Source organism: Ursus americanus, chromosome 10 (assembly GCF_024610735.1).
Source record: "Ursus americanus isolate L20-20 chromosome 10, mUrsAme1.1.p, whole genome shotgun sequence".
In the NCBI taxonomy this organism is placed as follows: Eukaryota; Metazoa; Chordata; class Mammalia; order Carnivora; family Ursidae; genus Ursus; species Ursus americanus.
In genome coordinates, this window is record NC_142136.1 from 63,503,695 (window position 1) to 63,520,323 (window position 16,629).

At 42.3% G+C, this 16,629-nt stretch overlaps 1 protein-coding gene and 1 long non-coding RNA gene across 2 annotated transcripts in view; one reads left to right on the top strand and one right to left on the bottom strand.

Annotated features, from left to right (window-relative positions):
* Positions 1 to 863: 863 nt before the first annotated feature.
* CCNA1 (cyclin A1) lies at positions 864 to 10,239 on the bottom strand. Its single transcript, XM_045796729.2, has 7 exons — positions 10,056 to 10,239; positions 5,394 to 5,640; positions 5,083 to 5,207; positions 4,232 to 4,455; positions 2,924 to 3,128; positions 1,869 to 1,982; positions 864 to 1,019 (listed from the first exon to the last, which is right to left on the bottom strand). Exons 1-7 carry the CDS (start codon positions 10,218 to 10,220, stop codon positions 882 to 884), a joined length of 1,218 nt encoding a protein of 405 aa, XP_045652685.2. The 5' UTR covers positions 10,221 to 10,239; the 3' UTR covers positions 864 to 881.
* Positions 6,224 to 16,629, top strand: part of LOC123791912 (uncharacterized) — a 35,836-nt gene continuing 25,430 nt past the window's right edge. Inside the window, exon 1 of the long non-coding RNA XR_006779556.2 lies at positions 6,224 to 6,312. This is a non-coding gene — a long non-coding RNA (uncharacterized LOC123791912). The remainder of the gene's footprint in view (positions 6,313 to 16,629) is intronic.

The following is a 16,629-nucleotide window of genomic DNA, read 5'->3' on the forward strand; positions in this document are numbered from 1 at the left end:
TCCTGAGGAGGGGGCAATGTTGTGGCAAACACACAGCATGCCTGTTATGCTGCCAAGGGCCTGTTTATATCCCTGCACCAGTGAGTCTAAGCTTAGAGTTCCTTCCTTTGCCAATTTATGGAGAGCTGTGTGAAGAGTAAAGCGATAGGAAGGAAAAAGTCTCAGGGGGGCCACTCACCAAACAAGAAAAATCTCTGAATTCCTCAAAACACTTAATCCTAATAGCATGCCAGATTTATGAAACCAACTTTGGAGAACTATTGAAATAGAGATGGCATTTATAATGCTCCCCACTAAAATTCCAGGCGAGCATATGGGCCATCCTAATTAGTAAATAAGTCTAACACATGGTCACAAGGCAAGTTGTTTGTTTATTCTTTAGAAAATGTTAGATGATATTACAGGCTACTAAAGTCTAAGAGGAACTAACTACATTTACATTTTTAAAAATATGGCATCTATCTTGTAGCAACACTAGTTGACCCAACCTGCAGAAACCTATAAAAGTTAAGACGAGTTCAGCTGATCCAGAGGTGAAGTTCTGAAAGTGCTTGCATAGGAAACTTATTGCAGAGGGAGAACCGCAGGTGGTTCCATCAGAGACACGTGCATGTACCTGAAATGAGACCCAAAGGATGTCAGTTTTGTAAAATTCTAGGCCATGGAACTTTCCAGGCGTTTCAACAGAAAGAGAGAAAGCTTTCTGACTGTATGTACTCCAAGCTGACAAATTATAAATCTAGGCCTCTCTACACTGATTTTCCTGATTTAACATGCAAGCCTAGCACAAGATTTCCGATTTGTTCTATTTTTAGTTCTGACATGACTATAACCTATTAAAGCTTTAAATTAGTAAGCCTAGATAAGAAAATTTCACAAACTTACTTTGAAGCCTTATACTTCTCCCTAATTGCTTGTTGAGGTCGATGGGGTATATCAAGGCATGCTTTATGTAGCTCACTCAGGCAAGGCACAATTTCATTTAATGAATAGCCTGTAAATGCAGCAAGGGTTTCTGGCTAATCAAGACAAAAGAAAAAAACTGCATCATATAACTTTATATCAGAAAGCTGAAGATAAAAACTGGAAATAAAGGAAATTAATTACTTAGGAAGTATTCACATTCATCTCAAAAGAAACTGTAATCCTCCTTCAGTGACTTTAGAAATAAAATATTAGGAAGAACAGCCGGAGTTCTCCATTTGCTCATATTGTATATTTATAATGCTCAGTTTGGAGGCAGGTTACTTTTACCGATTCCCTCATGAGCAGGATTTCTACTGGTCCCTAAAGAGCCTCTATTTACCCAAACACCCTATTTACACCTTATATATGAAAGTGAATGCAGAATAATAAATAAGTACTCTAGAAAATAAAAGTAGGTAAACCACTTCTTTTAGCATAAAAGTGAGCCTTCAGAACCAAATCGAGGGGCCCATTTCCAATCTTGCTTCTTGGACCAAGAGGCAGCACTAACTGCCCTGTTTCCCTGAAAACTTGACGCAACCTTCTGACCATCCTAACTGGATCCAGGTTGTTTTACACACAGAGGACAAAAGTCAGCAACGTGTGCCTGAAGTGTTCTATGCTTGCACCGCAAAAGCACTCCTCTCGTGAGGTGGGCATTGAGGTTTCCAGGCCTGCTCCTTGACTTTCTGCAATCTCTACTCAAAGCCATTGAGTCAAAGCCATAAAGGCTGACCTGCAAGAGTCAGTGGTGTGTTGTCATCTGCTGGCAAGACAACCAGTTCCTTGTCAAACTAACTTCCCCTCATAAGAAGCCCGCCAATTCTAAGCCTTGAGAGTTACTGAACAGATTCTTAGATGAGCCTGGCATTTCATCTAGGAAGAAGTAGTTAGAATCTTACCCAGAAGTGCCTGTTTACAGTATAGTTTGCCAGGCAATAAGCTGCTGCAGCTATCAATGAAGGAAGATATTTCAAGAATGGGTCAGCTTCAAGTAGACTCAGTTCTGCTACATACTAAGCACAAGAGAGAAAATCCCAGTGGAATTAGAAATTTGACTAAGGTTACAAGTCAACCTAAAAATGTCAAGGGAAGAAATTGTCTTATTATTGTTCATCCTGAGCAGACAGAAACAGATGCTCAAAATTATTCACTGGGTTAATAATTGCTATGCCTGTCCATAACCGGAATAACATTTATGCTGCAGTAATATACAAGGATTTGGTCCACCTGCACAGTATATATGAGAGGTTACTTTTCTTGTCTTATACTAGTAGTACAGGTGTATGCTAGTCACGTAAAGTAGCATTGTTCTGACCACTGGAGTGGGATTAGAGTCTTTGGCCAGTGGCAAAACTATGACCACATTGAAACTATTAATTTGTCAGGCAAATGCACGTAGTTCAGAGGCTAGAACAGTACCTGTGAGATTAGAAGAAACACACTGGGAAATTTATACATACATCTTTATTACTCTTTGAGTAGCATATACATACCAGATATACGAGATCACAGTGGCTGGACACCAAGTTTTCCAAACCAATACTTCGGTGCCTTCAACTAAAGTACTATAACCCCAGATGACCAAATAAGGCTTTATTACTTAATATGTTAGAGTAAGACTGGAGCCAAATCAAACTGCATTTACTCTGTTCCCATTCTGTAAACTAAGAAGAGGTGTTGCCTGCATGGGGTCTGTATTTGACAAGGGAACAATTTCCAAACTTAAATTTCTTTTAAAAGTTGGGTGATAGACAACCCATGCCTACCAAACATGAGCAATAGTATTGTCTCATAACCAGAAATCATGATCCTAAAATTAGCTCTCTTCCACTGCTAAAAAGTTTTTCTGGACCCAAGACAAGGAACTGAAAAGGAAGGAAAAATGGAAGGATGATCGGGAAAGGCTACTTTTTATCTCCTTGGCTCCCAAGTTCCCAGAAGTCATGTGGCATACCTTGGCCAGATTCTCAGTTCTGACGCACACTCCTTGTCTCCTTAAGTACTGAAGGAGAAACTGGTTGGTGGTTGGCACTGTGAGATCAAACGCCAGAACTTTCAGGAGCAAGTGTTCCATTCTTAGCAGTTGGCGTTTTGTGTAAGTATCATCAGTTATGTAGACAAACTCGTCTACTTCGGGTGGATATATTTCTTCATATTTCCTATGAAACGTAAAGAGTTTTTGGAAGTAAAGCTTGGAACGTGTAGCGCTCCTTCCTGTGCTATCACAACCAGCCTTTTGCATGCCCTTGCAGACTTCTTTACTTCGTATCCACATATCCACTTAAATATCACTAAATGCTACTGGCCTTGAAAATATTAGGAGCTTGGTGCCAGACCAAGACCATGAGTATTATAAGGATATGTTGTACTTACTGCTAGCAGTAGTAACAGAAACAATTTCCAACTGAATTTTAGGTTAGGTTTTGGCCTCTGATATGCTGAAAGATTCTGAATGACAGACACACAGATAAATTCACCTTAATTCTATTGACCCCATTCATCTTGTGGAAAAGAATGTTATATTGAACACAATCATAAAACAACAACTCCTTAGATCTTAGATCTTTAGAAAGATCATGTTCAAAATAAATAAATAATAAAAATAAAAAGATCTTGTTCAGAAATCTCTATTGAATTAGCAAATGATGCTATGGATCCAAGAGTAAGATAATGATATAATTTCATTGTTACCAACTTTTTTGCTTTTGCTTCTGTTTCCACTTTCTGTAGTTGGCAAGTTTCTAGGCATTAATGACTAGAATGTCTGAGATAAGAAGAACTGAAGAAACTGCCATCCACCAACAGGTCACTGAATTTCAGGCCTAAGCCAGCTCTTTTTTGTACACAGTGATAATCTGTTCACTGTAACCAAATAAACTGTGTTATTACAGGACATTTCCTAGATCGTGAAGATGGCTTTTGTATAACCAAAATCTTTTACATAACCAAAATCTTTTTGTATTAGAATGCAGTCAAAAGACCACACTACAAAATAGTTAATTGGATTTTGAATTTGAGCTGATGGCTGTCTCAGTCATGATATTGAACTTGTTGCTATAAATCTTAAACATCTGAAATGAAGAGTGAACATGTGTTAAGATTCAGTTTCTCAGTAAATACTGCAAAAATGATGATATTTTATCAAGGGAGGCATGAATAAGCTTTAATTATTGAGCACTGCATTTCTTCAATAAATGGGAAAGAAAATCGAGTGTTTTGACAGCCTGCAGTTTGACATTATTTAAGCTGAAAGAACACTTACGAAGCTAGAAGAATAGCTGCTGTTCCTACAAGCTGCAATTTCCCTCTCAGAACAGACATGCATGAAAGAAACCTGTCCAGGAAGTTGACAGCCAGGTAGAGAGTCTCTGCTCGAAGCTTATACTCTTCACCGACCTCAACAAGCCAGTCCACCAGAATCATTCGCATGCCTTCCGTGATGTCTGGTTGCTTCCTCATGTAGTGTGCTTTGGGCCTGTGTCTTATCTGTTTGGGAAAAGAGTTCTGTTACTTAAATTGTTGCTATATCAGAAAGATCACTTCACAGTACAGTTGCTATTTAAAAAAGAATCTCGTGAGCAAAGGTTAGGAAGAAACTGATCAAGAGCCAAGTACATCTTTACTATGTGGAAGAAAGTACGAAATTCTGGTTCTGTAATACAATCAGGTAACAAATAACAAATAAAGGAGGCGGGAGAAAATAGCAGTATGGGTTATTCCTATACTTAAGGTATAAACCCTTTGAGTCATGGAGAAATAGTCCGAGTAATTGCTCCTTTCCTCACAACTATTATTTTTTTTTTGAGATTTATTTATTTATTTGAGAGAGATTGCAAAAGAGAGAGTCCCCAGCAGATTCCCCGCTGAGTGAGGAGCCTGATGCGGGGCTCGATCCCAGCACCCTGAGATCATGACCTGAGCCAAAATCAAGAGTTGGATGCCCAACTGACTGAGCCACCCAGGCATCCCATAACTATTATTTTTCATAGATATTCCTATGTTTAGATGTCATAAGAATGCTATTCACTAGTGGTTTTGGCCAAGAGTTTATAACTATCTTAGTATTAAGTGTTTTGAGTGCTAGAATTTGAAATAGAATTTGGGAAAACTCACTTCAGCTTCTCTAAGGTACTGATGAATTTCTTCAGCATATTCAGTCACGTTTATCACATCTGTACCAAAATCTGATGCATCTTCAGACTGGGAATGGAGAGATGAATCTACCACCATTGGAGAAACTGCGGGGGTTCAACGTTATCAGGTAAGACATTCAATTTAAAAATTCATTCCATCCACTAACCCTCCACAGGCAGTTGTGAAAATAAGTCATTACTTCATGGTTTTCTCCTGCTAGTTACATGCTATTGAATGCTGCAGGCGATTATGGGTATAGGGTATTGTCAGCCACAGGTGAGTCAGATTACCTGTGTTAAAATCCAGCAGGAAGTGAAGGTCTGACTTGAGTGTGCTGGTGTCTACCTCATACACATCCTCAAATGCCATCCCCTCTTTCCCTGTGCAGCTGTCTCTGTCCCCCTGATCAGGCTCATCCATGTAGATGTCAAATCCTTGCTTGGCTGGCACCTGGACCATGCAGTCAGAGAGCACCTTCTTTCCGGCTGGAGGGAAGACATTTTCTGATCCAGAGAAACACCTGATTGTTGTGATCCCCTAGAAGAGGGTTAAGTTTTTTGTTAGAGGCCACCCCAAAGACTGTATAGGTGATATAAGCCTCTGTGACTCAAACCAGCAGGCTGGGAAGATGAGAACAGGCTTAAATTGAAACATCTAGGTCTGCAATTTAATTTCAGAAAATGAAGCTTCTGAAGTATGACTTCTCCCTTATCTTTCTCTACATCTGACATTTGGGAAAAGAGCTACCTATAATTTGTCATCTTTCTCACATATTTACCAAAGGGAACTCAAGATTATAGAAAAAAGAGAAACCATAGCTTTCCTCCAAAATGAAATAGGTATGGCAGGGGGAGGAGGGGAGATTGTTAATTGGCTTTCATACTTCTAGCCTTACAGGATTTTATAAGTACCCAGCAAAGCTCTTGACACACAGTCACTGAGTTCCTATAGTCTTCCTCCTTAAATAGCTTTTAGTCAGTAAGCGCCTTTATAAAATTCCCATTTTATACCCAGATATTTAGAAACATGATCGTTTTAGAAACTCAGACTACTAACTGCTCTTACAAAGCCGTAGCATCTCTTGTATGACATAATGTAATTACCCTTGGGGAAATCTACCTCTCAATCTCTTCTCCCTTCTATTTATTCCTATAGCATTAGCAGTGGGAACAACTATGTGCAACCCCCTCCGTGAATAAGAACATTAAGGTGAGTCATGGCAGACAGCTTGACGGTCAGCTGAACCAGGGCAGGTGGGCAAAGATTATGAGTCTGAGTTATATTTATGCAAATGTTAGGTCTGGCTACTATAGTAATATTTGACTGTTAATAATTAATCTTGTTGTTTACTTTTGAAGCTACTTTCAAGTTAGTATGTGTTTTCCCTTCTATCTAGCCAGTTAAATATTTGACTTCTGTCTAGTAAGAAAAAAAAATTTTTTTAAGATTTTATTTATTTATTTGAGAGAGGGAGAGAGTGAGCCAGAGCATGAGCAGGGAGGAGGGGGAGAAGCAGTCTCCCCGCTGAGCAGGGAGCCCAATGCGGAGCTCAGTCCCAGGACCCTGGGATCATTACCCGAGCCAAAGGCAGACTCCTAACCAACTGAGCCACGCAGGCGCCCCAAGAAAAAATTCTTTATGGTAACACTAGAAAAAAAAAAAAAAGTAACAGGGAATATATAAAGAACCAAAATCACACGTTACTAGAACCATGATTCCAAGTCACTACCAAGTTTGACTTTTACTTCAAAGATATATGTACAGGGATTGAGACGTATATTCATTAAATATTTACTGAGCATCTATTATACACCAGACACTGTTCTAGGTGCTCAGAATTTAGCCATGAACAAAACATTCAAGAAGGGTTGCCTTCATGGAGTTCACATTCTAGCTCGGGGTGCTGGGGAAGACAAGTAAGACAAGACATGTTACGTCAGATGGTGTGTTCAGTGCTTTGGAGGAGAATAACACAAGGAAAAGAAAGTCCTTGCCATTTTAAACAGAATGGCCAGGGAGGGCCTTAATGAAGTGGATAGACGTGAGCAAAGATGCGAAATGAGGTAAGGGAGTAAGTCATACAGATGGGGGGGTAAGAGCATTCTGAGCAGAGGGAATGGCATGGGTAAATGCCCTGATGTTCAAGTGTGTCTTAGAGACAAGCAAGGAGCAGAGAGGACAGAATGAGAAAGAGAGGGGTATAGGTCACAAAGTCAGAAAGAAAAGAGAAGCCAGATCAGGTAGGCTTTACCATAGACCATTTAAGCCTGTCTATTACTCAGAGGTGGGAAGCCATTGGAGCAGCCATGGAGGAGTGGTCTGATCCGATTTATTTATTTATTTATTTATTTATTTATTTATTTATTTATAGATTTTTATTTATTTATTTGACAGAGAGAGAGAGAGACAGCCCATGAGAGAGGGAACACAAGCAAGGGGAGTAGGAAAGGGAGAAGCAGGCTCCCAGGGGAGGAGCCTGATGTGGGGCTCCATCCCAGAACACCAGGATCATGCCCTGAGCTGAAGGCAGACGCTTAATGACTGAGCCACCCAGGCGCCCCCGATTTATGTTTTAATATGATCACCCTGGCTGTGTATATGTACTGAGCAAGTAAGATGACCAGTTATGAAACTTGCAAATTCACGGTGAGACACACTAGCGATTTGAACTAGTGTAGTAGTAGTAAAGTCTGAGAAGTGAAGAGATTCTAGACATTTTAAAAAATAGAGCCAATAGCAAATCAGATGTGGGGTGAGAGAAAAAGAGTCAAAGATGACAAAGGTTTTTGGGCTGAATAATAGGATGCATATTCCATTTACTAAGATGAGGAAGACTTTGGGAACAGCTGTTTGGGGCCAGGGTTAGTGTTCAGTTTTGCACAAATTTGAGATGCCTATTGTAAGGTCCAAGGGGAGATGTTAAGTAGGCTGCCGAATATGGGTGCCTGTAATATAGCTAAGAGGTCCAGACCAGAGATAAAAGTATGAGTCATCAACAGACAGATGATATTTAATGCCGAGAGCCTTGAGAGTTTGCTAAGGGAGTGAGTGCAGATTCAGATCAAATACCATGCCCTAGAGCACTCTTTTAGATATTGAGGTGGAATGTCCAATGAGGTTGGTGGACAACCAGGAGAGAGTGGTGTTCTCCAGGCTGAGTGAGAAGAAATTATTTCAAGGAATAATCAACTGTGTCAAATGCTGCTGGATCAGTCAAGTAAGGAAAGGCCTAAGACCAAGAGAAGAATTAGAGAGTATTCATTCAACAAATACTTGCAGGCTACCCTGGCCAGACACTGTTGTAAGCACTGAGAATACAGTAGTGAACCTGACATCCCAATCCTCATCCTGATGGAGCTTACAGTCAACCGGGACAGGTAAACTCTCGAATTATTGCTATAAAATGGACAGTCACTGCAAAGAGCTTTGTAGTTGAAAGGTTTTTAAGATGGAAAAAAAATACATTTGCATGCTTATGAGTTTGACTTAGTACGCAAGACTGAGGAGAAAAAGGAGAGTTGCCGGAAATGACATCCTTGAAGAGGCAAGAAGGCATAAGGTGTTCTGCACAGGTGGTGGGGGGGGGGGGGTTCACCTTGCATAACAGCAGGGACACATAAGTCCTGTAGCAAGATGGGGATGGCAGAGTATATGACATGTGGGTACATGTGGAAATTCTCTCCTGGTTGCTTCTATATTTTTACGAAAATAGGTTAACAAAGTTATGAGAGTAAGAATGGAGGTAGATTAGGTTTGGGAAGATTAAAAAGAAATCTAGAAAGCAGATTTCTGAGGAGGTTGTAGAGGAATAGAGCAAGGAAATGCAGAAGTAGTGCTAGGCAACTTAAGAGGTTAACTAATCGTTATGAATTTCAAGAGAGCCTGGGCAGCACAGGCAGAACTGACGATTTGTAAGAACCAGGTTTCAGTCTTTCAGTTTAAAAAAGTAAATATTGCTAAGCATATTGTTTGTTAAAACCTCTTTCATTTAAGTTTTTTCCCAAAACTTTGAACAGAGCACTTTGGGTATTTTTCCCCCACTAATCAGATGCCACCAAAAGGCATAGGTGGTCAGTGGATGAAGGGCTTCTAATCTGGCCTCTACGGTGTGTGGTGTGTGTATTTATATATATATATATATATAACCTTTCCTAAACCTCTAAAATTTTCTCACCTATTAAATGGTAAGAATTCCTGGCCTACTTACCTCACTATACTACTGCCAGCATCATTCCACTACAGATGTGAAATATAAACTTAAGGCATCGTTATGATAGGCTTGTCTAATAACAGACTCAGGGAAGTTTTTTCTATCCCAAAATTCATTCTTAAGGATCCAAACCCCTCGTTTGCATTTTTAAGTGGCTGATTTGTTTCCAATCTGTTTAGGGAGGTACCTATGATCAGTTAAGCATAAGCAACTAATATCTAATGGCCCATGATCAATTTGCCCAACTGCCCTTGTTCAGTCCTGGGGAGATTTCTACTTTCAAAGCATACTTTTGGAAGTGATTTAGTCTAGCCTTATCCAGTCTGGATTCTAACATCATCTCCAATGAACACAGCAAAGATTATTCAGGTTTGCCTCAGGCACAGTCAAGATCAGTCTGAACACCACTCTGATCTGGAGGAACCCTAGTTCCATAGTTTATTTTGGTACATTAATACTTCCTCTTAGCCCAGCACTTAAATAGCTTTACATATACTTAACTGAGACAATTCCTAGACCTATTTCCTTGCTATTGGAAAAAATAATAAAGAAAATTATTCACTATTTCTAGCAGGAAAAGGGACCAAAGTGGTCTTTAACAAAACCAGTGTCCCTATAGTCCAGATTCCAAGGCTGGAATACTCAAGGGTATTTATAGGTAAATCTCCAAAAGAAACCCCCCTCCAACGGTGACATGATAGCCCTCCTCAACGACCAGCCTCCACAGCAGCTCTGTCATTACCTGGCAACAGGTCCTCCTGTACTGCCCATTCTCAGTTAGCACCCCTAGCACGGTTCTCTGTGGGAGATCCTGGCCGAGCTGGGCTCTGGTTATCATCTGACAGGCATCAGGACCTCGAGGCACTGGAGCTAGGGCGACTCCCCTCTTGGAGCTGCTGCAATGCATACCCTCAGTCTCCAAAGAATGCAGCTAATCACGGAAGGAGAAACAGACAAGCCAACGGTTAGTCAACCTCTTCCACCATGGGCTCCAAGCCTGCAGTGAGTCTCTAGGAGAGAGAGAGCACGAAGGCATATGACCTCTGTATTATTAGGGCTGCGAGGAAGGGCATGAGCCATGGTGCAAGCGATCAAAGCACCTTTGAACCAAAACAGTGATTCGAATCTCTCAAAGCTTTCTTCCAAGACCTGGTTGAAGCCGGAGGAAGAGATTAATCCTGACAAACCTCCCACCAAGGATCCTAAGACCCACGTTAACTGGGAGTCTAAAACTGCAAGCCCGAGTCTTTCCCGACTGCCACGCTCATCTTATACTTCCTACCCTCACCGCTCCCCCCACCTCCCTGCAAACAAAAGATCCAGGATACATCACTGCGGGGAAAGTACGTCCCCTTCCCAAATAACAAGCAGGGTTCTCCTCCGCGCCCCTCCTTCCACCAGACGGAAGGCCCCAAAACCTGCTTGGAACCCACAGCGGGCCTCGCTCTTCTCAGCCTTATATCTTTATATAAGTCTCGAACAATTAGCAAGTGCACACGAGGATTGGGAATGAGGGGCCGCCGGAGGGGGCGGGGCGGGGGCGGGGCGGGGCGAGAGGGGACCAAGGTGTTAATAGATTCCAGCGGGGGCGCCGGGCTGCTAGCCGCGGCGGCCAAGGCGCTCAGCGCTAATTACTTTCAACCCCCCCGCGTCTGTTGAATCAGCCAATCAGCGGCGCTCCCGGGCCTCGCGGGGGCCGCTTCCATGCCAACCGCAGCGGGCGTGCGCGCCCCGGGGCCGCATCGCCATGACGACCTCCTCACCTGACACGCTCCGGGAGGACGCGCCGCGACCCCTGGGGGTTCAGGCCCGGGAGGGGCCAACGGGCGGCGGCCCCGGGATCCCGCAGCGCGGCCCAGTCCGGGCGTGCCGGGGCAAGCCGTCGCCGTCGGCACACGCGCCCCTTCAGGCGGGCGCCCGGGGCCTGGGAGGGAAGAAGGTGGCCCACCCCGCTATGTCTGGGGTTTTGGAAGGGACTGTTTCCGTAAACCCGTTCTCCCAACAGCCGCTAACTCCTCCCGCTAACGTCTTTTCCCCGGCCCGCTCCTGAGAACCTTGGCTCGGGAGAGCGACGCGGGGCCCTCGGGGCTGCGCAGGCCGCGGCGCCCTAACCGCGCCCGCCTGAGGGCGCGGCTCGCTCCCGGTCCCCGGCTCACACACCTACACTTCCTCCCAGAGAGAGGCCGAGAAGCAGCGGGTTGGCCCAGGTTTGAGCCGGGGCCTCCTAATCCATGGTGGCGGCTTGCCTTCGGTCATTTTGGATCCTTGTGCACCAGAGGCCGCACCTGGCCGGCCCGATTCCAGTGCATGTGGCCCGGCCGGGCTAGAGAGGTTGGGGGTTTTAGGGTCGCACGTGATGCTCGCAGTCCCCACAAGAGGTATTCCCGGACGGGTTCCAGCAGGCACGGCGTGAAGCGGGTCTAGGAACAGCGAGATAGTGGCCCAGGAAGAGGAAGGAACACAGGCGGCAGCACTGGGGCCTGGGACGTTGAGGGGGACTCGGAAGTGGGGGCTGGGCAGGGGGCCTGGCCACGTGGGAAGGGAAAATCCCTGGAACCGGAAGCCCAACGCGAAGTATGGAGAAAGCAGAGGGCCTCATATAAGGGGAGAGGTGGGAATAAGGGGAAGGGGCCCTCACGCAGGAAGGGAGGACAGGGTCCTTGAAACCTGGGAGCTCTCGCACCCTACAGAGATGACTGGCAACTGGCAAAATAGGTAAAATCTTTATTATTATTTTACTTATGTGTGTGTACACACAAACACATTGCATATATAGTATTACTTCTTTCGTTTTTTTAGTTTAAAACACGCATCCCTAAATTTCTAAAGCAGATCCCCCGCCAAAGGCCATTTAAATGCCCACTTTAAGAAATGGTTATTTCTTATTCTATATAAGCTTCTTCCTTATTTTGAATGGAAATGATTGTTAATCTTACAAAAAAAAATCTTTCAAGTGTTCTTCATTAGCGAGCTGGGTATGCATTATTTTAATGGGAAATTGGAAATATTCTACCGGAAGTGCAGATGAAAGTGTTTGATCCAGTCAGCTGTTGAGGAAGTTGGGAAGCATCTTGAAAATCAGTGCGGAGTGCACGAGGAGCACAGAAAGTGATCTTGCTTATTATGAAACTAATTTTTATCACGTTTATCACCAACTTTCCTTCATAGGGAGGCAGCAACCCCCTTGCACCCTGGAAGTCCTCCTGTACCTTTGAAAATGAAGGCCACACAGGATCCCTAATATCTTGATTGAGGCCATGGATGAGTCAGGTGCAGGCAGGGACCATATGCTCCTCTTTGCAAGGTGCCTCTACCTGGTTGAGGAAAAGGGCCTTTCTGCCCTCCCCTTGCGCGGGTTTTGGAAGCCCTCCCCAGAGCCCTCCCCCACCTGGCGGCACTGTTGTGATTTCTGGGGACGCTGAGGGCCTCAAGCAGTGAACTCTGTCAGGGAGAGAGCACGTCTTGCCTAGAGTCCTGATGGCTTTGGCGGGTTCAAGAATTCTCTGCACTCACGTGACCTGAACTTACGTGCATCTTTTTTGATCTGATCTCCTCGACAAAAAAAATGACCAAAAACCTCACTCTGCCTTTCTTCCAAAACAAAGGAGCCAGTACAATGTTTGTTCTGCAGCTTGTGGTTTTGATCCACTTTTCTGGGATTGAGGCTTGAGCGGGGAGAGGGTAGCGCTGGGCTCCTGGAGAGGCAGCAGAGGCGGCTTGTTGAGGTTGGGTGTTCTCAACCCTAACCTAGTCCGGAGGAGAAGACCAGGCTACTAGGGTGTCTAGTGTCGGTCAGCTGTCTTGAGTCTGAAAACTGCCTTTAAAAAAGAAAACTTTAACAAGGTGAGATCCTCGGATTATTTCATAGTCCTTTTCCTTTATACATATGAATTATTATTATCATTACCTTTTACCATCCTCTCCTTCCACTTTGTTAAACTTGGCAAAAGGAAGTGATAGTGGCTTATGTTTTTATTGTGCTGCCTTAGAATTAAGTATTAATTGTAGTCCTCTGGTCACATCTTAAATTAGGGAATAATTCAGATGAACTAATATTTATATATATTTTTTATGTGTATGCATGTAAATCCAAGTATTTGTATAACTTGTACAATATTATGGCTTTCTTGACTTAAATCTTCACTAAGTATTTGAACAAGTAATTGTTACCAGATTTTTATTCTCCCTCGGTGCCCGAGGTTCTTGGTCAAGCAGCTTCGAAGAACGAAGAGGTTGACCAGACAGAGTGGTGGGCAGCAAAGCAAGGTTTATTGAGCAATAGCAAAGTGATAGAACAAAGCTCCGAAGGAGGGAGGGGACCTGAGAGGGTTCCCACTGAAGTTTCTAAGCTTAGAGGTTTTTATGAACTTATTAGTGGGCTGTTTTAATCAGATTAACCCTTCCTGCGCCTGTCATCCAATCAGGTTTTTGTCATTGGCCTATCACCAGGTAAAGGGTGGAGGGCTCCTTCCAGGTTGGTGTAAAATCCTTTTAAAGGCGGTTTCCTCTTGGGGCGGAACGGGGGCGGGCAGGCGGGCGTGTCCTTGTCCCTGCCTGCCGGCCTTCCGACTATGCTTCATCATAATGATTTATGGCATAAAAGAAAAACCCAACTGATAAATAGGTGCACAATTTTCATTAAAAATTTAAACAGAAAACAGCCTTATAATTTAGAAAAATAGAACAGACTTTCTCACAAGCTATGCAGTTATAGTGAGATACACAGTTTTAATTTTGCTATTACAGCAAAATCAGGATTAGAACTCAAAGTTAAGTCAGTTTTAAATGTCTGCATGTTAATATCTTGAGAAGTGAATCATACATTTAATTATAAATATATCTTTAATGTCTAAAATATTTGGGGAAACTTACACACTGATATAACACTTTCTTAGCTTAAAAATTACTTGGTCAGCACTTCTGCCTGATATTCAGTACTCAGCTACATTTGACATTGGGATTAATTTCCATAATAAGGATGACAGCTGAATTCTTTGCTAGGAATTTTGAAAACTCAACAGTCCTGTTAAAATCAATTCCTCTCCCCTCCGAATTACAATTCAAAGATAATCTTTTCTGTTTGCCAGCAATTACCTGGCATTTCAGAAGCTGTTATTACTTCTATTACATTTGCTTATGGTAGCTAGTAATTAACTTCCTGTTCAAACTTTTCAGTTTTCATTAATTTCTATGAAATCAAGTTGATTTTCAGCATAGGGCTAAAAAGAGATGAAAAAGTAGAAACCCCCCCCCCCTTTTTAAGGACAGAGGTCCTTCTAGGGACATATTTTGCCTTTTCTTGGGCATACTACTGCCATTCTATAGATTTTAATTTCAGAAAATAACTATATAGTAAAATGAGGGACAGATGGTGGGGCTGGTGGGCAATTGGTGACATTTTAGTCCATAGTTCCAGGGAAGATGACCAAAGGATCAAGTAAGTCCAGTTTGAGAAGCATCCCAAAATGTATAATCTTAGCATATATCCTCAGATGGTGCAAAGTGGATCCCTTCATACATGAGAGTAGCCAGTCTACTATTCATTCACTCATTTTACAAATATTTTTTGAACATCCATTTTATACCAGGCAGTAGCTAGGTATGGAACAGCAATTAAACATGATTCCTGCCCTCAAGGAGCTTTTTGTTCTAGGCAATGAGACAGTAAACAGATAGTTATGGTGCAGCATAATTAGTGTTTATTTCACCATGGGGAGCATAGATATATAAACAGGGAGCTGTTGGAGCGTAGAGGAAAGGAATAATACATGCTGTGGAGATTTGGAAGCAGTATCTAGATCTGACAATAAAGATGATTAGTGTAAAAAAAATTGGCAGGGCAGATGGTATAGTCTACATATATCCTAGAAAGGGGGAGCCCAAAGAACAAGAATTTTCAGCTGTGTTTATCCAGTACCTTCCAAGATAGAGCAATAAACTGTGATGTCCAAAAATATCCCTCAAGTATGTCTCTCCTGGCTCCGGGACAGACTCCACAGCAACTATCTCATGAAGTCAACCTCCCGGGAACTTAGGAAAAGGGAAAAAGATTCGGTGACTCTAGTTCCCAAGACACAGTCCCTAATAATGTGCTCAACTGGAGGTGCGCAGTTAAAACCAGACACCTGTGAGTGCAGAGTGCAGAGTTGAGTTTTCAGGGAGTATCCTCTCCAAGACTCTGCGCCAAGAGAAAAATAAGTTTCAGTGGGATGATGGAGCCATGATAGTTTAAATAATTTAAAATGTTTTGAGTTGCCAGATCTTTAGTGAAAACCAATCTATATGTTAGAGGAAATCAAGAACCTGGGTTTTAGAGTCTTTCATAGGTCTAAAATTCATTTGATAACTCATGTTAATATGAAGTCATTGCATCCTTAAAGTTAGCTATCATTTACTGGTTATATCCTTTTATATTTTCTTTTAAAGATTTTATTTATTTGTCAGAGAGAAGTGTGTGAGCACAAGCAGGGAGAGTGGCAGGCAGAGGGAGAAGCAGGCTCCCTGCCGAGCAAGGAGCTTGGTGCAGAACTCGATCCCAGGACCCTGGGATCATGACCTGAGTTGAAGGCAGGCCGACTGAGCCACCCAGGCATCTCTGGTTATATCCTTTTAATTAATAGTCCTGTTTATACCAGTTTTTCTGTGCAAATCAATTATTGTAGAATCAGTTCTGTGACACAGTGGATTCTGTAAAATAGGTTTCCTGTGTTTCACATTTATCTCTAGCTCAATCTCTAATTTAAAAATGTTATAGAATTTCCATGTGAGCTGCCTGTGTCTTTTATTATCTAGATGAATACTGTATCTGAGGACAGGCTTATGCCCTGTTAACTCCATCAGCCATTTATTAATATTGTCTGCCTGTTAATATTTTTGTTAATTAAATCCTACTGCCAGTAAATCATAGAATATTTGTAAAATTTGTTTTGCATTGCCTCAATCCTTTTATTGCTCATCTACAATAGTATCAGTAGTGGTCACAGCAAATGACAATAGTTCCTATTCTAAACTTTGATTGTTAGAAGAACAAAGTTTTCCATGCTAAAAACAAACAAACAAAAAATCCAAACCTTGTTGCAGAACTGTTAAACCATTTTGATTACTATCAGAACTATCTAGCCTAAAGAATTTATATAGTCCTCACTTGTGAAAATTCTATCTGGATAGAAGAAATCTCAGACACATATAACTTTTCCTATAGCAACAATGAGTCATAAAGTTGTCTGCATGTATATGTGTTCTTTTTTAGGCATTTGATATATTTTCTGACTAAATAAGACAGCTTGGTGGTTTGTTCATATTACCAAAATTGTTTA

Excerpts from the sequence above, each read along its gene's own strand:
- CCNA1 (XM_045796729.2), bottom strand. The coding sequence starts at position 10,220 with ATGCATTGCAGCAGCTCCAAGAGGGGAGTCGCCCTAGCTCCAGTGCCT. Across the intron at positions 4,456-5,082 it reads AGTACCTTAGAGAAGCTGAA|ATAAGACACAGGCCCAAAGC; the intron begins GTGAGTTTTCCC and ends TTTCCCAAACAG. Across the intron at positions 1,983-2,923 it reads GAACTGAGAATCTGGCCAAG|TATGTAGCAGAACTGAGTCT; the intron begins GTATGCCACATG and ends TCTTGTGCTTAG.